We start from the raw sequence: 25511 nt of genomic DNA on the forward strand, positions 1-25511 counted from the left end.
ATGATCGGACAGCCTGAGACTAGATTGTGATTATTTTATAGCGATAGTAATGACTGTACAATATTCTATATTTTTATTGAAAAGAGCGCAAAAAAAGAATGCTGGGAGAGTTTCTTGCGCCGCTTCTTCTCTCTCCGAGCGCCATTTGTTTCCGAAGCGGTAGTAGTATCTAGTAGTTATTAGAAATGACACCAAAAAGAATTCTAAAGGAATCAATTTTGAGAAAATAATTAATGCCTTTTACATAAAAGCCTATGAAACTTACCAACTCCTTACATGGGTGTCATTTTCATGGATTTTGGGGTCAACAATAACGAATAGCGGGCCTAAATCGAAATCCATGATGTCGCCTATGAAATCTACAAAATTTTCTTCATGGGTGTCATTTACATCGCCAAATTTGAATTCATTCATAAACTTAAATTATCTTATAAAAGGCCTGTCTAACAATATCTCACATGCTAAATTAATTCTTCATTCCCTAAATATAGAAATATTTACGTTTCGACTTTTCACTCACAATATGTAGGTACAAAACACATTCCGTTACCATTCTAATTAAAAAATCTCAAAATTTGATTTTGAAAGACCTATCTAATTGTTCTCTGCACCCTCGATAACTTCGGATACGATACCCATATTGTTGAAATCATAATTTTTCGCGGCGGCCATCTTGGATTTAAAAAAACTGCGTTTACTGCACACGACGTTCTGCGACAGAATTGCCATCTAAAATTCTAATATTTAACTACTAAACGAATACATCAACCAATTATCAAAAATACATAGGTATTAAAAAATAAAATTCAAACTTGCTAAAGTATCAAATTCGTTTGATTCCCGCAATTAACTTTAAGTTCGTGTATGTGTTTGAGCGGTGTCAGTGTAGTAGTGCGATTCGATACCTCTCTGTTTTGAGAACGCGTCATTAACCTCTATATGTCTTTAGAAAGATAAAGAGTACCTACACGAATGTTGCGACCGCAAGAAAAGTGTACTTCAGTTATTATCACAGCATCATGACGTACGGTATTTTACTATGGGGTCATGCTGCTGACATCTATATAGTTTTTGCTCTGCAAAAGAGAGCTGTTCGTGCTATATATCAACTTGGTTATAGACAGTCAGTGAAAGAAAAATTCAAAGACAAATATTATGACTGTTCATTGTCTGTACATTTATGAAAATTTAATATACATTCACATAAATCGTTACCTTATTGCTCTTAATATTGATTTTTTAATATTATAACACTAGAAATAAGGTATTGCTTGTAACTAATTCTAGTAGGCTTCATAAGATACATAATAGCTGTAAGGCTAAATACATTTATACAATTTTATAATAAAGTCCCAGCCACTGTTCAGGCGTTATCTATAAATAAATTTAAACGTTTTATAAAAAATGGCTCTGTCGTAATTCCTATTACTCCATATCTGAATATCTCAGTGATCGGACAGCCTGGGACTAGATTATGATTATTTTATAGCAATAGCAATGATAGTACAATATTGTATATTTTTATTAATAATAGTTCAAAAAAAGAATGCTGGGAGAGTTTATTGCGCGCTTCTTCTCTCTCAGAGCGGTAGTAGTACCTAGTATATTAGAAATGTTATCAAAAAGAATTCTAAAGGAATCAATTTTCAGACAATCAATGTTTTATGCCTTTGAGCAATTCACGCACAGTAACACAAAGTGACATATAAATCGCGATTGTAAGACGTGGCTTGCCTCGCACACACGCTAAAGTAATATATCTGGCCTGTTTTCATCGGTCGTCTATTAGCAAGAGGCTCTAATGTAAAGTCTAGACCTATAAATTATCTAAGAGCTTTCCCTTTATCCTAAAACTTTAATATTTAATCCCTAGGTCGCGGAGAATTCGGCGAGGTGATGTTGGCGAAGATAGATTTGTTGCAGGTGAAGAAACTAAGAAACAAAGACGAGGGGGAAACTGAACCACAAATTCTACCAATTTTGGTCAAGGCACTCACTACCAAGGACGAGGTGAGGATATGCATTATCCTTTTTTTTAGGTTTTTATGGATATGGGGGCGTTGAACTATTTCGGGAGGTATTTAGGGGTTGGGGGGTAGTCTAATGATATCCAATCTCTTGTGGGGAGAGTAGGCAAAAACGTGGTTTAATTAATATCTTAGTGAGTAAATAAATAAATGTTTTTGTAATTAATCACACACGGATTAATTTACACAAAATACACACTTTGAAAAATCTCGCCTGGGGTGGGGCGGTTGATTTTATTTGGTACACACTACAGAATCACAATAAGACATGATAAACAATACGACTAACAGTTAAGTACGAGATTGGCTGCAACTCCACGAGGGTGTGTACACAGCCTAATTTGCAGACATATTATATTACAAAAACACCTTGTATGGAGTAATGTGAAAGTGGATGGTCTAGTGTGTATATAGATTTAATTTATGGAAGAGAAGGCTAGAGGAACATTACATACAAGAGCGTCGCCCACCTTTCAAAGCATCAAATAATCGTACATAAGAATTCGAAAACCGAAATCATATTTGTTATGACAATAAGGGACGAGACGAGTAGGACGATCAGTTGATGGTAATTGATACACCCTGCCTATTACAATGCAGTGCCGCTCAGGATGAAAAACCCAAAAATTCTGAGCGGCACTATAAGTACGCTCAACAATCTAGAGACATAAGATGCTAAGTCTCATTTGCCCAGTAATTTTGCACTAGCTACGGCACCTTCCGGACCCAACCTGTTTACACAGTACTGCTTCACGGCAGAAAAGTCGCCGTTGTGGTACCCATAATCTAGCCGGCTTCCTGTGCGAAGCTGACCTGAGCCTCCCATTGGTAAATGCTCTTAGTCGTCTCTTGCGACACCTTTGGGCCTTCCCTTTTCTTTTTATGTCTCAGTGAAGCACAGGGCATAATATTGGTACGTGGCGGGCGAGGATTGAGGCGAGGGCGCCGACGTTACATGTTTTTATCACTACTGTTCTTTATTGCACTCTATGTGTCTTTAAACAATCATATTTTATATTTCCAGTGTCAACTGTCTGAGTTTCGCCGCCAGTTGGACCTGTTCAGTCGCGTCCGTCACGACAACATGTCTCGTCTGATTGGTTTGTGCAACGAATCGGAGCCGCATTACATGTTGTTGGAGCATACTGACTGGGTGAGTGTGATAGCCTAGCCATAAGCAATAATCGGCAACTGCAGGCCGATTTGTGTAGTGACGTAGGCTTGCCAACACAACTCCCAAAATACTCACACCTTAGATGTCACCCAAGACCTCGGAGAGAGTTCTCGGTGACTCCAGATGTTTGGCCTGCTATGTAACACACACGCATGCACACATATCCAGGCACGGGTGTACGCACGCATATCGTATGTATTAATATTAATTACATAACAAAAACACGCGACAGGCAACGCGTTGTGTGTGGATCAATAAAGGTAATGATGTAAATTAAATTTTCAAATAACTACTTATACTTATATTTATTAAAGAAGCTTACATTAATAATATTACTTGTATACTTTTTTGAAATACCGTGCGGACTTTTGAAGATTTAAAGTTGAATCCATTTTTTTTCGCACTTATTTTTATTGTGCGTTTAGGAAAGAAACAACTTGTGATTTCTGGCTTTGTTATTTTCTTGCCCCTGTCGAAAGTGAAACCCGTTGATCTTCAAATCGTAAAATAATTCCAGGGTGACCTCAAAACGTTCCTCATAGCGACCCGCACAGTGGAAGAAAATGAAGAGTATACAGCGCGCGTGGGACAATCCCACGCTCTGCCTCAGTCTCAGAACACCATCCCACCGCTGGGCAACCTTCACAGGGTAGTTCTGGCGCAGCAGCTGGCGGGGGCTCTCAACAAGATCGCCGCTAAGAGGTTGACTCACCGGTGAGTTGGCTTGATTTCATTTATTGAAGGTGTAGTACAAGGTTCACTTAGTAATACCCCTTTCCAAGGAATAGCTAATTTAACTGTGCGTTATAAAGTTTCAATTTAAATCATACCCAGTTGACACTCGATTGGTACCATAGATTGTTTATAGATGGATTCATGATTTAAGGCTTAAGAATCTTTTTTTCTCACAAGAATCAACGATTCACTTATTAGTATCTTAAAAGTAAAAAGTTAGTAATTTGCGTACAATGCAAACGAGTAGCAAAAGTAATAAAATATTTCATTGATATCCAATTGGTGGGCATTCCCTGATACCGACTCCTTTACAATACAACAAAATATGTCACCACAATAATAATATGAGAATAAGTGAGTATTCACAATTAGTCACAAGCCACTACATCTGTGACGAGCTCTGTTTACGTCATTACGGATGTGCCATCAATCATCATAATAATATAACTAGAGAACTAATAAGATAACTGAATGTTTCACATGAAGAATTACAAGTTTGGAACAAAATTAACTTTATAAGTATTATGATGTATATTTTATGTTTTGCTATTATTTATTTATATTATTTTATGTATATTTAATAAGTTATATTTTTTAAATACGGGTCTGCATTTTTCAAGGGCCCCTTTTAACGCTAAAGCCCTCAAACATTTTTTTTGCGCTATTAAGACTATTTATTACTGCCGTGTTACCCCATTACAATTATTATGCATATAAAAATTTTACTAATACCAAGCGTATGGAGAGTTTTAAAAATTGCATTTGGCTCCATACCTACTTTTTGTAATGGAATCACAGCGATTCGGTTCTCTTTACCCCACTCCATTTTAATATCGCAAAATATGTACAACGTATTGGCGCCAAAATGAGAAAACTCAATGAACAATTATATAAAAATGACAGATTCCAAATTCAAATATAATATTTTGTTTGTTGTAAATTGTAATAATATTTATGACTAGACTAATTAGATATTTGTTTCAGTGACGTGTCTGCTAGAAACTGCCTGATAACATCTCAGCTGCAGCTCAAGTTGTCGTTCCCAGCTCTCACAAGGGGTCCCAACTCGCACGAGTATCATAAACTGCACGATCAGGTAACCATTATTTGTTTATTTTTGAAGTTATACTTCTTTTGGCGCGTTAGGGAACAATCATCAGAGTATATTTTACAATGCGCGCGAACACCGTCACGCAAATTCGACACCCTGACGTTAGCTGGTCAACTAGACCATTTGTATCATACTTCAGCTGCCAAGTCTCTTGTAACTCATATGTCTACTGAACCACAACCAATGGAGGAGAATTAAATAAATTACAATATGTATAAGTTGTAAAATAATAAAAAAACATTTCTTTCTAATTGACATCAAAATAACTTGATGATATTTAAATACACGTTATTTAACTAAGTTTATTGGTAAAATAATATTTTCAGTGGTATAATTTATAACATTCTTTATTAGAATTTTGTTTTTTCTACAAACGTAAAAAGGCACGAGAAATATTTTTTAAGGATTTTTTGTTTTATTCGTCAAAGAAGAATAAGTTCTCAACCGCACTGTGGAGGATACATTCAGATGGTGGGGATGATATCCTAATTTGTGTCGTGTTGTGTGAACGTGGTATTCGGCGGCTGGAATCAGGTGAAACAGCTCTTCGGAACAGTCCCCTTGATAAATGCCAGATATGACGTTAGAAAAAAATATAGAAGCGACGTCTCTATCTACGCAATGCCAAGTGATCCAGCCGTTCACAGAGCACTGGGTCCCCGACAATTCGAGCAGCTCTGCGTTGCACGCGGTCAAAACGATCTGTCGAGCTGATACTGGATAGTTTTAATACCGGTGCCCTAGGCTACCGGCCCTTACTGTGCCGAAGTTTGAATTATGTACTCAAGGCCTAAAAGTAATAACTTTTAAGAGGCGTAGGATCCTCAGAGGGCTTAGACAGGGCACGTCCTCTTCTTTAAGTAAAGGTACTTTTTTCTTCAAAAATTGTTGATTCGAAAAAGTATGTCTCAGATCTGAGAATGAAGAACGGGCGCAAGAAACTCAGCGGGATTCTTTTTTTTTCTCAAAAAATATGGTTACAATGTAATATAGAACAATACAACCTATTATTTAATAGCCTGAGGGCGGTCGTTTCCTCCATTCCCAATCTGTAGTATCATTCCAGTAGGATGTGTTCTGGGGACTTCAGTTGCTTCATAGCAGAATCTACTGCAGCAGTTGCATAAATAACTGATATTGAATAATGTTTTAATAACAGGTAATACCGCTAAGATGGCTGCCCCAGGAGACGGTGATGGAAGGAGATTATTCGACTAAATCTGACGTGTACATGTTTGCGGCCACTATATGGGAGGTGAGTAACAATTTGACGTTGACGCAATCTTGGTCATACTTTAACGTGTGTGTACTAATGCCAACGAGAGCAGATAAAGAATATAAACAAAGTGACCGTTACTGAGTTACATTGCGATAGCGAGTGATTACTATCTCCGTGTTTATCACTCGTACGCAGTAATGGCGTCAGTTAGTAGACGACAGCTGTCGTTGCGCGTTTCGTGGTAGAGGAAAGCAGTTAGTACCGCTGTTGTCCACAACCTGTACCACAATAATTGTACGGGCCAACGCACGTACATTTGTTATTTCAGCACTTTTACGCCACATGCATTAATTTAGGTCATTTAGACAGCAGTTCGTCATCGGCAATCAATCACGCCGCGCGTAACTCATAAACATATCATTTAAGAATCTATCAATATATCATTTATCAACTATCAATATATCATTTATCAACTATCAATATATCAACTATCAAAGACTTACTTCTCTCGGTCTTATCATTAAAGGTGTAACTCATACATCTTTTTGGTCCTTCGAGAGTGACCTCGCGAGTGACTCAAGTGACGTATATTCGGTGTACGTGAAACTTGTGTTGCAAGTGAGGACTTACACTGCAGTTATCGGAGCAAAAATCAAGATCAATCAGATTACTTCACATCGTAAGCCGGGGTTTGTACGATAACCATCCAAGTAAGGCGTATATTTGCTTTACCTATATCAACGTAATAGCATAATCACCAGCAAATATGTCCACCATGGAAGACTTCCTACAAACGCAGGAGCAGATCACCGCTGCAATTGAGCAGGTATTTACCAACTTCAAAAAAGACGGATCTGATCGTAAAACGTCAACCTATATCAAGCAGCGATTAGAAACGTTAGATAATTATTGGCATGAGTATCAATCGAATCATACAAAATTTTGTGGGTTTGAGGATAAGTCTCACCTCTATTTCTTATCAAATAAGTTTGAGGTAACAAGGGATAGGTTCTCGAATATAAGGGCTAATATACAAAATTACCAGACCTTCGACTCCGCTTATTAAGCCGGCTACACCTATCGGCATGCCGAGTTCTATTCAAATCACAGAACCAGGCTCATCATCTCGTTCTCTAGGCGTAACCAGCAAAAATGATGAAATGTTAAGGAAGCAAAGTAGTCATTTCAAAGCCTTCGAACATAGCATCTCTAATATCAACCTTGATAATATAAGGGAAATGTGGGAGTTCGATCATCTGCTGCGTATCATCCAAGCTCGTTAGTCAGCGATCGACTCGTTGCATTGGGAGCTGGACAGCGAGTTGTGTGGCCGCGAAGCAGAATATGAAGCTACATACTTCAGATTCGAAAGAAAGTATAACGAAATTATTAAGGAAATCAACAGGAAAATGTGGTCGTCATCCCACCGAGAACATGCTACACCCCAATTAGAACTACCCAGCTTCAGCGGTAACTATCATCAATGGACCTCATTTAAGGATCTATTTATCGAGACCATACACAACAACCCTACACTATCGAGCGCTCAGTGGATGCAGTTTTTGAAATCTAAACTTAAAGGTGAGGCTGAGCGACTCATACAACATTTAACAATATCATCAGACAACTACGCCACTTGCTGGGATATATTAACCCATAGATACGATCATAAGAAATTAATTCTCAATTCTCATTTTGACATATTATTTGGAATTCCTATTATGCAGCAGGTATCAGTAAACCATCTGAAAAGAATCCATGATACTACACGTGAGACCTTAAATGCCTTTAAAAATCTTGGTGTTACTGTCGACACGTGGGACCCACTATTGGTCTATATTTTATGTCAAAAATTAGATTCTGAGACCCATTGTGAATATGTAGCATCAGTAAAGCAGCCGAGAGAAGTACCCAATATATCAGAATTTTTATCATTTATAGAAAATAAGTTTACAACAATGGAAAGTTCTAAACGCAAGCATGAGGCGCAGGGTAAATCTATTATACGAAACCCTAATTACAACGGTTCAATGACTTCGAGTTCAAAGTATCAAAATAATTCAAATGTCAATCAATCAATTTCACGGAACATGTCACAATCAATTTACAACAATAAAAACGTTTATACGACTAAATATTATAAATGTCCCATATGCAGAAACGAAGACCACGGAATATTCTACTGCCGACAATTTCTAGAAATGCCTCCAATATCAAAACGAAAAACAATCACAAAGTTTAATATTTGTCAAAATTGCCTTTATTGCCATAACGGTAAGGCTTGTATCTCCGATAAAAAGTGTCGAGAGTGCAATCAGGCACATAATACTTTACTGCATGAGGCGTTTACACAATCGGACGGCGCACACGCGCACAGTGCAACGACCTCAAGGAAATTCGCAAACGCAGCACCGTCGGCGCCGGAGTCAACGAACGCTATTCGTAGCAATTCTCACGTGTCACTACAAAATGAAATTCCAGATTTCCTATTAGCAACAGCTGTTATAAAAGTTCAAACGTCAAAAGGATCATACATCTATTTACGCGTTTTACTAGACCAGGGATCGCAGGCGTCGCTTATCACTGAAAACGCGGCGCAGCGCCTAGGGTTGCTTCGTTTCAAATGCCAAGGTGTGATCTCTGGAATTGGTTCAAATGAAAACAATTGTAAGGGAATGTTGCATATCAAATGCTTATCTGTAAACAGCGATTTTGAATTTGAAACCAATGTTCTTATCATAAAAAAATCTTGTAAAAACTCTACCCAGTCATTCATTCAGCAAACCATCATGGCCTTATTTACATAACATAACATTAGCAGATCCCGATTTTAATACCAGTCGTCCAATAGACATGTTACTTGGGGCTGATATTTATTCCTTAATTTTATCAGAAGGAATTTGTCGAGTAGATCAAGAATTACTTATTGCTCGAAACACTCGTTTGGGTTGGATCTTAAGTGGCAATGTGAGAACTCTACAGTGTAATGTAATACTAAACGACTTAATTGACATACAAAAATTCTGGCAAATAGAGAATATCACACAGCAAAATGAGATATCAGTAGAAGATCAACATTGTATTGACTTTTTTAAAAGTACAACTATTAGACGAGAAGACGGTAGATATGAGGTTGGATTACCATTTAAATCAAATTTTGAAAAAAGTTTAGGTGACTCCAAGTCCAAGGCTATCGCTCAGTTTAGATCCTTGGAAAGAAAGTTCTCTAAGAATGAAAACATGGAAAATCATTATAAATCATTCATGCAAGAATATATATCATTAGGTCATATGATACCGGTTACAGATAATTCTACTCCAGATTGTTATTTGACACATCATAGTGTTGAACGCAGTGAAGCCGCAACTACTAAGTTTAGAGTTGTGTTTAATGCGTCATGAAAGATCTCGCCAGGAAACAGTTTGGATGACGTCATCTCCAGTGGTCCAAATCTACAGCAGGACTTGCAAGCTTCTAATAATCAAATGGAGACAATATCAATTTGCATTTACTACCGACTGTGAAAAAATGTTCCGACAGATTTGGGTCAATCCTATAGATCAGAAATATCAAAAAATCATGGCGTGACAACACAAGCCAATCCTTAAAGGAGTATCAATTGGCTACGGTATCATACGGAACAAAAGCCGCCCCGTTCCTAGCCATGATGACGTTGCATCAGTTAGCATCAGACGAACGATCAAGCTTCAGCAATAAAAATAACAAATATCAAGATCAAGCTCCGAATGTCCTTGAGAAATCATGTTATATGGATGACCTGGTCCATGGGGGTCACTCCGTTGCATCAACAAAACAGTTATGCGAAGATATTATAACTTTATTAAAATCAGGTGGATTTAATCTTAGAAAATGGCGATCAAATGTCCCTGAAATAATTCAATTAAACAATGACTTAGACATGCATGAGCAATTTAACTTTAAACAGCTCCAATATACCAAATTTCTTGGACTCAGCTGGAATCCACAACAAGATACATTTTCTTTTGACACTAAAATAGAACAAACACCTAAGCCTGATACTTAACGCTCCTTACTATCCGATATATCAAAACTATTTGACCCTTTGGGCTGGTTAGCACCACTATCAACTAAGCTAAAAATCATATTTCAACGTGTGTGGTCAGCAGACATCAAATGGGACGATACTTTGCCGGAAGAAATTCAATCAGAATGGTCACAGATAAAGCAAGATATCATAATCAAGATTAATAACTTGAAAATAAATCATTGGATAAGGACAAACAAAGTGATCGTATTGAATTACACGGATTCTGTGATGCATCGCTTAAAGCATACGCGTGCGTCATATATTGCAGAATTAAAAGGAGTGACGACACACTTGTATCATTGTTTGTTGGGAAAGCTAGGTTAGTACCAACTAAATCAAATACATCGCTACCTAAGCTGGAATTAAGTGGTGCTCTGTTGCTTTCCAAATTAATGTTAAAAGTTAAGGAATGTATGAGCTATTATGATGTGAAAATCTACGGCTGGTCCGATTCCATGATTGTATTGGGTTGGCTGAACGGTGATCCCGGCAGATGGAAAGCCTTTGTATCAAATAGAGTGAAAGAAATATGTAACGTTATACCACCCACATCATGGCGCTATATAAATTCCGAGGAAAACCCTGCTGACTGTGCAAGTCGTGGCTTAACTGTCTCTCAGCTGGCAGATTATTCCTTATGGTGGAAAGGGCAATCCTGGCTCTTAAACTTCGATGAACAAGATAAAAAACAGTCTTATTTTACGGATGTGGAGAAGAAAATTTCGAAACAAGTTAATACCATAACAGAAAAACAATCAGAAAACAGTATCATTCCAGATCTTCTATCAAAATATAGTTCATTTATCACGGTCGTCAGAATAACCGCCTGGCTATTAAGGTTTGCGTCTAGACAACAAAATAAACAACGTTATTTGACACTATCAGACTTAACACGAGCTAAAACTATCATTATAAAACGATCAGTAAATCAAGAACATAAACCGAAAGTTGCAGCTGCATTAACCGCACAAGGTCCGAAGCGAACTTACGTAAAACCACAAAGGTTTCTATTTTCAATATTTATGTGGTTATTTTTAATAACTACCCCAGTCTACTCTTATCATCAAGTATCAAAACTTCCGTCGTAGAAGCGGAGTTCAACTTGATCAAAAGAGTCGAAACAGCAATGGATAAGCAGCATAAAAATTTTAACCAGCACATAAACGCCAATTATGATATTTATAAACTGATTCCCATCCCACTTAAAGCCAATAAAAATATGATTCAATTAGTTCCAATATCAAGTTACGTAGCGATAAATATACAGAAAGATTTCTACGTACCTATGCCAGAAAGAGACAGACAAGCATGTGTTAAATACGATACTGATACATACACGTGCCCTTTGAAACAACCTATTTATCAAATGAGATCAGATTTGAATTTGTGTTTGAGAAATCAGTTAACAAATCGATGCGAAACAACAAATTCTATCCGTCGCAATTCTTGGACAGAATTAAGTAATTTAAATACTTATTTATTTTTCTGTTGCGGTCAATGTACTATACGAATCATATGTGAGAGTCATGTTACCGCCGAGCAACTTATGATGGCTGGAATTATTACACTAACGCGGTGTCCTACGTGGGCGAATCAACGCGAACGCGATTGCGAAACGATCCGATGCTAATTTAATGCGGTGCGGAGCGATGCGGCTACTCTGTCCTACGTGCGCGCGAACCGTCCCCTCCGCGCCCTCCGCCGCCGTTCAGTTCAGTTAGCAGTAATCATTTGCCATGGACGGACGGAAGCTAATGTTGTTGGAAAATTCATATCTTAAATATGAGATATTGAAGAAGTGTATAAAGCAGAGAAGTGGACCTAATACTGTGTACTTGGAAAGGCATACTCATGGGGAATTTCATAATTTGCACCAGGATTTACGTACTCAACCCCTGTTGTTCAAGGAATATTGTCGAATGTTACCTACAACGTTTGACTATATTGTACAAGCCATTAAACCTGTTCTGCAATTTAATACAACAAATTTTCAGGAACCTATTTCTGTAGAAGAACGACTTATGGTGACTTTGAGGTAAGAAAACTATGAAATAAATGTAAGAGATTATATATAATATTAATTAAGTTTAATTAGTAAGTATGTACATAATTGCAATACTTTCACAAAGATGTGTAATAGCCATGTTGTTGAGCACTGGATTGTGGTGGGTTTAACTTTGACAGCTCCTTTTCCGCTTTAGAAGAAGCTCCTGCATCTGCGTTCTAAAATGTAATTTGTTGAGTGATGGCAACTGTTTCATGTAAGGTAATATTGATTTGAACCAAAGAAGGTCGTCGTCAGTATTATCTGGTTGATCTTCGCGAAGAATTTTCATTTTTTCTCTCTCAATATCGAGAAATGCTTCGAGACTTATATCTTTTCTTTTGCGTGTTTGCCTTGTGATAGCTGGCAACGAGGATGAAGGCTAAGGACCTGGCAACGAGGGCGAAGGCGGACGATCTTGTCGAAGGCTGTTATCTATGGACATGTTCTGTGGTATTTCTTCTAAAATAGACGCAGATTAAGGGAGCTGGGTGTTGTCATTGTCAGATGCGTTCATGTTTAATATCTCTTCTGGACTAGCCGCGTCTGAATACACTGACAGATCTACTGAATTGCTTTCGGAGTCTTGTGATATAATATTCCCTTCTGTTTGTCGGGGTTTCAGAACTACTTTTAAAAAAGACATGGCCTCAAAATGTGGCCATGTGCCTGTATACTTCGGCTCATTATCGGCGTCAGTCCCAGAACGTGGCTTAGGATTTTTTTTTAATTCTTTACTAAACATGTCTCTCAAATTTTTCCATTTTTTCTTAGTCATTTCACCTAAAAAAAGAATAGGACTTATAACTTAATATTTTGCATTATTTCAGGTATTTGGCCACAGGTATACAATTTCGGCAACTCGCTTTCTCGTTCAGAATTTCAAAATCTGCTATTTCTACAATCGTACCACAAGTTTGCAAAGCTATATGGACTCAATTAGTTAGGAAACACATGCCCGAATACCTTCAGAAGATAGCTTGAAAAACATAGCGCAATGTTTTTGGGACAGATGGCAGTTTCCTAATTGCATTGGATGTATTGACGGAAAGCACATTCGCATAATAAAACCAAAAAAGAGTGGTTTCATGTATTATAATTACAAATCATTTTTTTGAACGTGGGCGAATCAACGCGAACGCGAAGCGGCACGGCGCGGCGCGAAAACAACAAACATTCGAAACCTATTGAAGTGGCCTACGTGACCAAACGCACGTGGGGTGCGGTGCGGAGCGGCGCGAAATGAAGCGAACGCGATCAGTTGGATTGATATTTTCGCGCGAAGTGGACGCGTCGGCCATATTTTTTTCAAGCAAAAATTTAGTAGTAATGTCGGAAGTAGAACATCTTATTATTGCTATCCAAGAACGTCCTACATTATGGGACAAAAGGAATAAAAGTTACCACAACCGTTTATTATCGCCATATGGCTTTGACGATATGAACTGCATTTGTAACATTCGTTTCGATAGATTTATGTAGAATTCTGAATTTAGAAGTTATTGAACCAAAAGAACATTCCACCACCATTCTGGCTCGAGATAAGCGATAATTATCTTTGGCGTCCCCTTTAACCGTTGATTTTTCTGGAAAAGGTCGCAATAGATATTTCTTTAGAGGAAACGCCGCATCTCCAAGGAGCACATACGGAGCTATGATATTAGACCCCGGTAATACTTGTTCTTTAGGTATTTTTAGTATTCCTTGTTCTATTGCTATTCGAAAAGGGGCATTCCTCAAAAACACCGGCATCGTTGTCTTTTCCATAGGAACCCACATTTATCATTACAAACTTATAATTTGCGTCAGTGACTGCTAACAATCGAAAAAAATGATTTGTAATTATAATACATGGAACCACTCTTTTTTGGTTTTATTATGCGAATGTGCTTTCCGTCAATACATCCAATGCAATTAGGAAACTGCCATCTGTCCCAAAAACATTGCGCTATGTTTTTCAAGCTATCTTCTGAAGGTATTCGGGCATGTGTTTCCTAACTAATTGAGTCCATATAGCTTTGCAAACTTGTGGTACGATTGTAGAAATAGCAGATTTTGAAATTCTGAACGAGAAAGCGAGTTGCCGAAATTGTATACCTGTGGCCAAATACCTGAAATAATGCAAAATATTAAGTTATAAGTCCTATTCTTTTTTTAGGTGAAATGACTAAGAAAAAATGGAAAAATTTGAGAGACATGTTTAGTAAAGAATTAAAAAAAAATCCTAAGCCACGTTCTGGGACTGACGCCGATAATGAGCCGAAGTATACAGGCACATGGCCACATTTTGAGGCCATGTCTTTTTTAAAAGTAGTTCTGAAACCCCGACAAACAGAAGGGAATATTATATCACAAGACTCCGAAAGCAATTCAGTAGATCTGTCAGTGTATTCAGACGCGGCTAGTCCAGAAGAGATATTAAACATGAACGCATCTGACAATGACAACACCCAGCTCCCTTAATCTGCGTCTATTTTAGAAGAAATACCACAGAACATGTCCATAGATAACAGCCTTCGACAAGATCGTCCGCCTTCGCCCTCGTTGCCAGCTATCACAAGGCAAACACGCAAAAGAAAAGATATAAGTCTCGAAGCATTTCTCGATATTGAGAGAGAAAAAATGAAAATTCTTCGCGAAGATCAACCAGATAATACTGACGACGACCTTCTTTGGTTCAAATCAATATTACCTTACATGAAACAGTTGCCATCACTCAACAAATTACATTTTAGAACGCAGATGCAGGAGCTTCTTCTAAAGCGGAAAAGGAGCTGTCAAAGTTAAACCCACCACAATCCAGTGCTCAACAACATGGCTATTACACATCTTTGTGAAAGTATTGCAATTATGTACATACTTACTAATTAAACTTAATTAATATTATATATAATCTCTTACATTTATTTCATAGTTTTCTTACCTCAAAGTCACCATAAGTCGTTCTTCTACAGAAATAGGTTCCTGAAAATTTGTTGTATTAAATTGCAGAACAGGTTTAATGGCTTGTACAATATAGTCAAACGTTGTAGGTAACATTCGACAATATTCCTTGAACAACAGGGGTTGAGTACGTAAATCCTGGTGCAAATTATGAAATTCCCCATGAGTATGCCTTTCCAAGTACACAGTATTAGGTCCACTTCTCTGCTTTATACACTTCTTCAATATCTCATATTTAAGATATGAATTTTCCAACAACATTAGCTTCCGTCCGTCCATGGCAAATGATTACTGCTAACTGAACTGAACGGCGGCGGAGGGCGCGGAGGGGACGGTTCGCGCGCACGTAGGACAGAGTAGCCGCATCGCTCCGCACCGCATTAAATTCGCATCGGATCGTTTCGCAATCGCGTTCGCGTTGATTCGCCCACGTAGGACACCGCGTTAGTGTTAGTTAAAGTGTCGCAAATCAGTGTAGTGCCGCGAACGCTAATCAATGTAGTATCGAAATGAGCGATTTAAATAGAAAAAGTGTCAGTGCATTAAAAAGTGCCAATCAGTTACCAAGTGCGCGTTATGTTAATAGGAGTACGTCGCCAATCTTTCATAGAGACATTAGCTCATTGTATTATTAAGAAACATTGTTTAATCACCTTGTAATCAAAATATAATGTTTGTTATTTAAGCCTGTTATCATGTCATGCACTCGCATCACTATCATTCATCTACCATGTCTCGGCCCGGGAGCATGTACGGGCCAACGCACGTACATTTCTTATTTCAGCACTTTTACGCCACATGCATTAATTTAGGTTATTTAGACAGCAGTTCGTCATCGGCAATCAATCACGCCGCGCGTAACTCATAAACATATCATTTAAGAATCTATCAATATATCATTTATCAACTATCAATATATCATTTATCAACTATCAATATATCATTTATCAACTATCAATATATCAACTATCAAAGACTTTTACTTCTCTCGGTCTTATCATTAAAGGTGTAACTCACACAAAAATATATTTGTTAATTTAAATTACATTTTTTATTCAGTTCAGGACTTAAAAATAAAGTACTTCCTATCCCGACTATTTTCTTTTTAATTTAAAAGTAAGTTTTATAGTATTGAAATAATATTAAACTCGATCGCTATTAATCGAATCATAATCGATTGAGATTGGCATCTTCATAGCACATTTACTAAAATAATCGATCTTTTTGGAATATAATATCTCGTTAACCAATTTAAATAGAATCGAAACAACTCGTCATATGGCGAGTCTATGGTTTCATTGACGTTCAGTGTAATTTATTGCGTACTAAATACCGCAGAGTACTTTTAAGTATATTTGAAATGAACTGGAGTTACTCTGAACCATTAACGAAAGTCACGTAAATCCTTAAATAGGTAACTAATCGCTTAATAAAGTAATTCTGTACATTATTTCGTAACACTCACTGTAATAGTTAGACTGGGTTACAGTTACACGCGTTTTAATCCTTCAAAAAGTGTTTTATTTACACATGTAACACTCGCGTTAATTCAAAGGAAGTACCAAAGCCTTATGATTATTAATATCAAAATATTTTGTTACAGATATACACAAAGGCCGAATTGCCGTTCGCTAAACTGAACGACAACTCAGTGCTGGAAAGAATTAAGAGTGGCACACTCGACTGGACTGTACCGGGTTCGATGCCCGACAAGCTCGCCGGCTTGCTTGTGAGTATTGCTTACTTTATTTTTCATTCATTTATTTTTTCTTAGATCATTTATATCTCTAGATAGACTGTGACAACTGTGAAAACGTAAACGTGTAAAAATATTGAGGTTAACAGTTAGCCTCTATTTTGAACAATGTACGCACACTAATACAAAGTGACATGCAAATCGCGAGTGTAAGTCGTAGCTTGTCACGCACACTAAAGTAATAAACCTGGCCTGTTTCCATCGGTTGTCTAGCAGCAAGAGGCTATATGTATAGTCGCTTCATGTGAGTGCTCCGAAGAGCCGTTTGTCAAGACAACAACAAACAAGACACGCCACAAATAACATCACCATCTGGATGTGTTCCGTTCCTCTACAGGGCGGTTTTCAAGGAACTTTGTTCCACGTCCAAGTAAACTATGTGAGCGGTGCACCGCTGGATACGAGATGGGTTACTTTTAAAAACGTGCGAACACCTTTCAAAAGGCCGGCATCGCTTCTGTGATTCCTCCGCCCTACAGGTGTTTGTTACAAGAGAATGTGGGCGGTGGAATGAATCATTTAACATCAGTTAACGCGTTCGCTATTTTGTCTTTCTCTTATGTACGCACGCAAGAAGTTTTACTTTTTTGGCGTAACAAAACAAAAATCCTTCATACAAATTATTCTTCATGCTGAGTTCCTTTTGTAGAAAGAACATGTTATAAAGAAGGTATTAAGTACATCCAATGAAAATATTGTGTTTTGCCGCATAGTTTACTTTAATAACGTTTATTTAAATCTCTTTCTATTTACTATGGCTTAGAGTAAATCTAGCATGTAGGCTTGATGATTCAAAGTTGCAAACATTGGTCGTATTGAGTAAATAAATTTTGAATTAACAACATATGTTTTTTTTGCAGAAACGCTGTTGGAACAAATCACCGACAGACAGACCGCATTTTATAGATCTGTTTAACGAGATAACATCAATCATAGATGAAATGAAAATGGACAGCATTTCGCAACATTCTAATGATATCGAGGAAGATAAATAACTTTAATGCGGCGATAATTATGACACTGAAATTGTCAGCTAAAAGCACTTGTCCACCGGCGCGGCAGCGAGAAAGCGATAAACTATCAATATTTTTTCCCTCGAGAAACATACAACATAAAGACTCTATTTGATTAAAATAGACACAATTAGTTATAGTTGTAGAGTTACAATATGCCAGCGTCTAGAGGAACGAAGCGTGCCTGTGAGAAGAACATCTCGAAAAGGAAAGTATTATTACTGTGACTATGATTTAAATTTTGATTAACAAGTCGTAAACAGTCATACACGCTTGACTTTAGCTTCTTAGTATTCCGAATATGAAATGTAGAAGGGGTTGGTAATTTGAACGCACTTAAAATTGAAATATGTGTATTTTACAGTTTCCACTTATAATTATTATTCGATACCCCTTACAATTCACAATAAGTAATGTTCACTCGAACTTAGCGCTCTGGCTTATATAGGGCACGACCCTCTACCGTGATGATGCTAGCAACTGTTAATTTGATTACAACAGTGCCAACTAACTTACACGAATCAAATTAACTAAAGATCTTAATATTATATGGTATTCTATTTATTTCTAATCGTAGTGTTAATTATAGTAAATAGTATTTAAACATAAACAGTAGTTAAATAAATGTAATAATTAATTGGAATATCTTATGGCAGTTCTTGACGTTGGTAGCGCTTGTTAACACATCAAGCTGATATAAATCACTAGCTAACGCGGGCATTGATTAATAAAAATAAGTCACGTGTTATTGGACTGCCGAGTCGTCTATATTCATTTAGTCAGTATATTCTAAGTCTTTGGACAAGAGCCACTCGGCGAATGGCTCTAATGCTTCGCGTACGAAAAAACCGATTTTGTCGGCCGATGTCGGACAGAACAACTCGGACGTGTATGTGCTTACACTGCTATAGTGTACCACTTGTGACTGAGAAATATTGGGTAGTAGCAGTAAATAAAACACGTCCTTACGTAACAAGGTCTAATTGTGACTAACAAAGTGAATATAATCACTACGTTCTGTGACTAGCGTCCAAGTGTGATCTATACATTATGCTATACTACGTATACCTATATGTACGTATACATCACAGTAGATAGACACTTTAGATATTGCCGGTATACTATAATACTGCAACGCGTTTGTAAAATGTAGGAATTCGAGTTCATACCACAATTCAATTTGTCGACGCAACGATGACGTGTTTGTGTACGCGCTCTTTTTCTTTAACAGTTGATTGATTTCGATTCGATTCCGAGTTAGGCCATTGCATCGCGTCACTGATGACGGATTAGGGGTACGTGAGTCGCTAGGGTTTTATTTTCTACTACAGCACAAATAATCGCCCGCGACGCTCATACACTCGACACAACCTACAAACTATCGGAACTAAACTCGCTTCTGCTGCTCGCTCGTTTATAGCTCTACTCGCCTCCCGTTCTTCGCTGGCGGTGGACAAGTACCTTAATTTTAATATGACTTTTCGGTCACGGCAATATTGTTATTTTTATTTGAAGCTGTCAAATGTTTTTGTGATAAAACTCTTAAATTTTTACTATTCAATTTTCTTGTAATAAGTGTCTTATAATAAGTGTCGATTATAATTTATAGAAATAATTCTAGAAGAATTAATTATTTAGATTACATTAGGACATAGTGAATAGAGTGGGTTTTTGATATATTTGGCGTAACTTACGTATGTCTTTTCGGGTAGATAATTCTTATTATTTATATGACTAAAATCTCATGTCTACATCAACGAACAACGAATGTATGTATATTTTAAGTATAATTACTTACACGTAATATATAAAGTAGGTTTTGTATGAGTATTCTTTATTACCGCGTTGTATAAGTTTTAGCTTTACATCTGCGAAAACAGCGAAAGATGTTTGATTAATTAAAACCATAATGTGTTTAACTTAAGGAAACTGTAAGACTTGTATTTTAAATCATTTTTTATGAACTCTTTAGACGTGTTTTTGATGATGCATTTGCATCGAATAAACGGCCTGATGGGTGAAAAACCTTTGTAATAAAGAATCTCATTAAGTTAAATGTTATTTAATAAGTAATATGACTTTCAACTGTCAGCTACGCGATACTGCCATTTTGTAAATAGTATTAGGATATAAGACTGATGTTTATTTTTAATTTTTTATAACCAGATTTATCGTTAAGAGTACTTTGTACAGTCATCTTCACAATAAAAGTCACAAAGTAGATAAATATTCAGTGATTAATTTCATTTTCATGGAAAAAGTTAAGAAAAAAGTTTCACCAGTTTGCACAGGTTGCCGGCTAGATTATGGGTACAACAACGGCGCCTTTTCCTGCCGTGAAGCAGAAATGCGTAAGCATTCTTGTTTTTCGGTCTGAAGGGCGTCGTAGCTAGTGAAATTACTGGCCAAATAGGTGAGGAGCGCAATTGTAGTGCCACTTAGAATGTTTCGGTATTTCAGGAATCCTGAGCGGCACTGCAGTATTATGGGCAGGGCGTATCAATTACCATCATCGTAACGTCCTGCTCGTCTTGACCCTTATTGTCCTATACAGTAGCACTATGTATAGGTGGAACGTTGTACCAGTCTCCTCGTGATTTGGTTTGAAGAGTTAGTGATACAAGATCGTAGGACTTCGACCTTCTCCTGAATATCTTGTGCAGCACAGCATTGCAATGGACCGAGCATATTATCTACCCTTATATTATGTTAAAGCATTGCTCATCACGTGATAAAAAACACCCCCGTTTCAAAAATAAATATTGATTTTTCTGAAATACTTCGTGATGTATAAACTTAGTGTGTGCGTTCTTAAACACAAAAAAAAATATCTAAATGATAATTAAGATACTTCGATCGATATCGTCCAAAATTTGTAATCGTTCGTCCTATTCGACATTAAATTTATATATATACAGTATTAGACTGTGAAATGTTTATTCGGCGTCTGCTAAATTATCTTTAGGCTTTGTATATTCTTATGGTCTGCGATAAAATTGTGCCAAGCAGCTGTATTTTCTTGGCTGACTGTACTTCTTTTTTTAAATTGTCTAGTTTTAAGATTTGTACATTAAGTGTTGCCAGGTAATGCATTTATAGATTATTAAATAATAATTATAAGCTGTCGCAGGTTCGATTTAGCCAACGGGCAACGTGCAAAGGCTGACCTATATTATTAAAGTACAGTCTTTTTATTATTTTTCGCCAATATGATTTACCATGAGGTAAATAATTTAAAGACATGGTTTCCCTTATTCATTAATATTGGTTATTAATAAGAGAAATAAAACTAGTGACTCCCAATAATAGCGAACACATACTGTGAGCATTCGCTGACATGAATTTTTCTTAGATGTTCTTATAGAAGGGGTGGCGGTGAATTTTTACCAGGTAATAGTCAAGATGTTTAAAAAATCTATAAGAATATTTAGAATTTCAGAAAATAGTGATAAATAAGTATGTATGTAAAACGGTAATTCTAAATGTGTTAGCTTCTAGATGTTGTTACTGTTTATATTCAAACAGAATCTGTCGACAATAATGTTTATTCATGATGTAGCCCGGTGACCAATTGAGTCCAGGTTGTAAACATCGAAATTATAAAGTCTTTTATGTTAAAGTTACTTATCAAGGTCAATTCTAAACGATGAATTGAAAGAAGACGTTCCATAGAAAACTTAACCAAATTAAAAAGTGTCAAATTTTTTATCCAAGTTAAGATAACAACGGAAATCCATAATTATACAAATTATTAAAGTTTTCTTTAGTGTAAATTCCGCTTATATTTGTCTTCAATCAATTCGACATGTTTCGCCTCTACACGAGGGATGCCCAGGAGATGTTGAATAAATAGGGTATAAAAGAGCGGTTTCCGGACTGTAAATTTTTGTATAATTTATGGATTTCAATATAAGTTCAAGTTCTGACTGTACTTTGATTATAACAGTTGATAACAACGCTATTTGTCGGATAAGCTTAGCGGATTGTAGTTTTAGAAAACGCCATGTTTTCTCCTCATCGCTCTATTTATCATTATAAAGGACTAAGAAGTAATAGATTAGACATTTTACATTTTCTGTGTACTTTAGAATTTTAATACAGTATTTGTATTATTAGCTCATAGATTTTTTGTACTGTTTAGGTTAAGGAGAATATTGACTTACACGCGATGCACGCGCGGTACTGAACCTGAACCAATGCTTTAGTTTTTAATAATAATTATTTTTATTTAATTTGACTGAAGTTGCGTTGCTCGATTCTTGTGCAAATAATAGCAAAAAATATCAAACCGTTTACTCACTGAATTTGTCATCAATCAAAGTTGTTTGTCAAAAAATAAAAAATTCAATCACAGCGCTATTTAACTATCAATTTTATTGTAAAATATAACCAATACAGTACGTTTAATTTCGTCAAAATCGAGCACAGAATACTTATAATAAAAAGCTGAATGCAGTGTAATTATTGTATGTTGTTTGTGTACGTCCTCTAGTTCTAGCAATTGTTTTTATTAAGGTCAACCATTGACAATTAAATCAGTGGGGTTCACTAGCCCTAGTTCATTAAGCTATTGCCGTTTTTTTATTACCTATGTTACTACGATTGACGTTTGCATTGACGGCCGCGCGTGTGTTTACCGAAATGAGTAGGTCACTTAACGCAGCATATTCGAATCACGTTTGTATTAAAACCTAGTTTGTAAATATTTAAATTAGATTTATTTTGATATTACCTGGTCCCAATTCAACGGATATAAAATAAACTTAAATTCTGTTGAGTTTTTTAGCCAAATAGCTCTTTAGATGAATTAGGTGAAGTTGTAATGTAATTAAAGTATCAATTAAATAATTCTCCTTGCTTATAACAACCGTCGTTTATAGTGGTTAAGGGGGTGAGTAATTACTTTTATTTCTCAAACTTTTACCAAAGGCTTGGTAAAATTCACTTAAGCTATTGGCAAACAGACAGCGATCCGAAAGAATCGCCACGTATTCGGTTTGTTTTCGCTTTTCTATGTGACTAGATTCAAACGATACTATAATACATAATAAAATTAAAACGCTTCGCTACTGTTCGCTACTGTCTGTCTGTTTGACAATAGCTTAAAAGCCACGACGAATTGTTTTAATAATAAGATTCTGTTTACAGCAAATTGTACTAGCTGCTAGTAGTACTGGCATATAAAAACTGATTTATTTATTTATTTAATCATAATGAACAGTAGCACTGTGCGTCCTACCTGTAAGAGCGTTTTAAAATTGTTTCGACAAAGGTACGCAAGCTATCATTATGAGGGAAGACATTAATTGACGCCATTGAGTTATATCGTCAAGAAGTAAGACATACGGCGCCTTTAAGACGCACCAATGGAAATACATTTTTCCATATTCCTTAGTGATAGCAGGAACATACATTATACATACACACACTTCTATTCTATATACAGTTATCATTATAATTATTAAGTCATGCATTTCATAGTTTTAATTATAACTCGTGCATTTATTTAGGTTAAGCCGAATATTGTAACCTTTAGTTTAGTCAATCTATTGAATAGACTGAATTTTTTACTTTTTTATTAACTGTAGGTATTGATTGATCTGTATTGCTAAGATAATAAGATCTAGATTGCGACAATCTGCGTTCAACATATTGAGGGCCCCTAACATTATGTTGCCAAATGTTATTATTATGTTGGTTATAATGTAATAGCAGCCCGCAGCCGTGCCAAAAAACATATTCCTGATGAATACGTTCGGTTCGATTACTCTTTACCTGAAAATTTCATGCGAATTTTGTACATAATGAGGAACATTTCAAATTGTTGTGTGAACTTTTCTATTTATAAATTGATGTCGGGCATTTTCAACCGCTTAAGCCAAATACCAAAAATAACAAAGTTTCATTATGAGGTCTCCACAAACTGTCTGTATTATTAATAAACGCGAAGTAAAGTTATTACAAATTTAAAACTTTATCTTACCTTCGTCACTACAAAATAACATGACAGGGCGAAGTAATTTTAAACTTGGAGTAACTTTCCATTGCGTTTATTAATAAGACAGTGAAGGTGTGACAAAATAAAAATCTCAAACTTGTCGTTTGAATGTAAATGTTATACATTTATCTACATCTAATCGCCTTATCATACCGATGCTCAAATGTTGGTCATACCGTCTTGAATCTCTGTATGAAAATAATTTTATAACAGCAACATAACATGCAACATTGTGTGGTGTGACCGAGTGTCGGTATGTTGTGTTCAGGGTAGTGCAGTTTAGATCAAAGATAGATATAAATTAGCTGACCCGACGGATGTTGTTCTTTTCATAATGAAAAATCTCTTGTGGGTGGAAATAATTGCGGCGTAATATACGTAAAGTCCGAAAATTCCTACCAAAGGAGGATGGCGAGAATGCATGTATTTTGGGACACACTGAAAGAAGTGGCGTACACCATGGAAACTTCTTAATAATTGTAGAACGTAACAAACTAAGAAAAAAGGAAATCGTAAGTAAGCCTAAAAATGTGGCAGTAAAAAGATAGACCTAAAAGTAAAATATAACCTAAAATTATTAATCAATACCTATCTATTGTTCAATAAATAATTTGTATCTTATGACTATGCCTAATTATTGTCTGCTAAAAGATAATGTAATATATATGTGGAAAGTTGGCCAGCAGCTAATAATTGAGCATTCACGTTTCATTATTTTTTCAAGCAGGAATCGAACAAGAAACGATAATAATCTTATTTAAAATTACTGATTTGATTAGGTAGCTATAGATAGTTTGATGGTGTCGGAACATCCATGTAAAAAATTACTGTCATGTCAAAAAAATGTAGATGTCAATTGCGCAGAACGTTTCATTAGTGCAAGGTGACTTATTTTTAAATAAGTTATAGTAATTTATTCTTTTGACTCCCATATCTTAGCGCCTAAATAGTTTTTGCATAAACATCTATGCGATATTAACTTATGTTTATAATTAATATAAACTTTGGGATTTGCGATGCTTCCTTAACTTTTTAATTATGTGGGTCCATTCTTCATCCTCCTTTCAAGTCTCTACGCCTTATGGCTCCAGAGATATCGTCTGTATGAGTCAATATATAGGTATACCTACAATATATCTGTCGCGGATTGTTGCAAACTTCTACTTATCGTATATTACAAATGCGCCTGATTAATTTGATTATTTAGAGTTTTTAATAAATATTTAATAATAATCTTTGTTTTATTTCACAATTTTATTATCTTGGTTTGTTCTTTTCATTAATTTGCAGACTCGAATAGATTAGTACCACACTCGCACGTAACAATACTGCACGATCCCCTCGTGCAAGGTTTATGTACGCGCTTTTTTTAAGGTACTAATGTCGTACCGTCATGGAAACAGCTCAATGAAGCTCGTTAC

General features: G+C 36.3%; 1 protein-coding gene across 1 annotated transcript in view; it reads left to right on the top strand.

Annotated features, from left to right (window-relative positions):
* The window catches only part of LOC126972603 (tyrosine-protein kinase-like otk), a 93779-nt gene extending 68456 nt beyond the window's left edge, over positions 1 to 25323 (top strand). Inside the window, exons 12-18 of the mRNA XM_050819461.1 lie at positions 1874 to 2010; positions 3052 to 3180; positions 3719 to 3915; positions 4921 to 5032; positions 6207 to 6302; positions 16927 to 17052; positions 17940 to 25323. Coding sequence (XP_050675418.1) covers positions 1874 to 2010; positions 3052 to 3180; positions 3719 to 3915; positions 4921 to 5032; positions 6207 to 6302; positions 16927 to 17052; positions 17940 to 18074 — 932 coding nt within the window. The 3' untranslated portion in view covers positions 18075 to 25323. The remainder of the gene's footprint in view (positions 1 to 1873; positions 2011 to 3051; positions 3181 to 3718; positions 3916 to 4920; positions 5033 to 6206; positions 6303 to 16926; positions 17053 to 17939) is intronic.
* Positions 25324 to 25511: the final 188 nt, after the last annotated feature.

Source organism: Leptidea sinapis, chromosome 2 (genome assembly GCF_905404315.1).
Source record: "Leptidea sinapis chromosome 2, ilLepSina1.1, whole genome shotgun sequence".
NCBI classification, from domain to species: Eukaryota; Metazoa; Arthropoda; class Insecta; order Lepidoptera; family Pieridae; genus Leptidea; species Leptidea sinapis.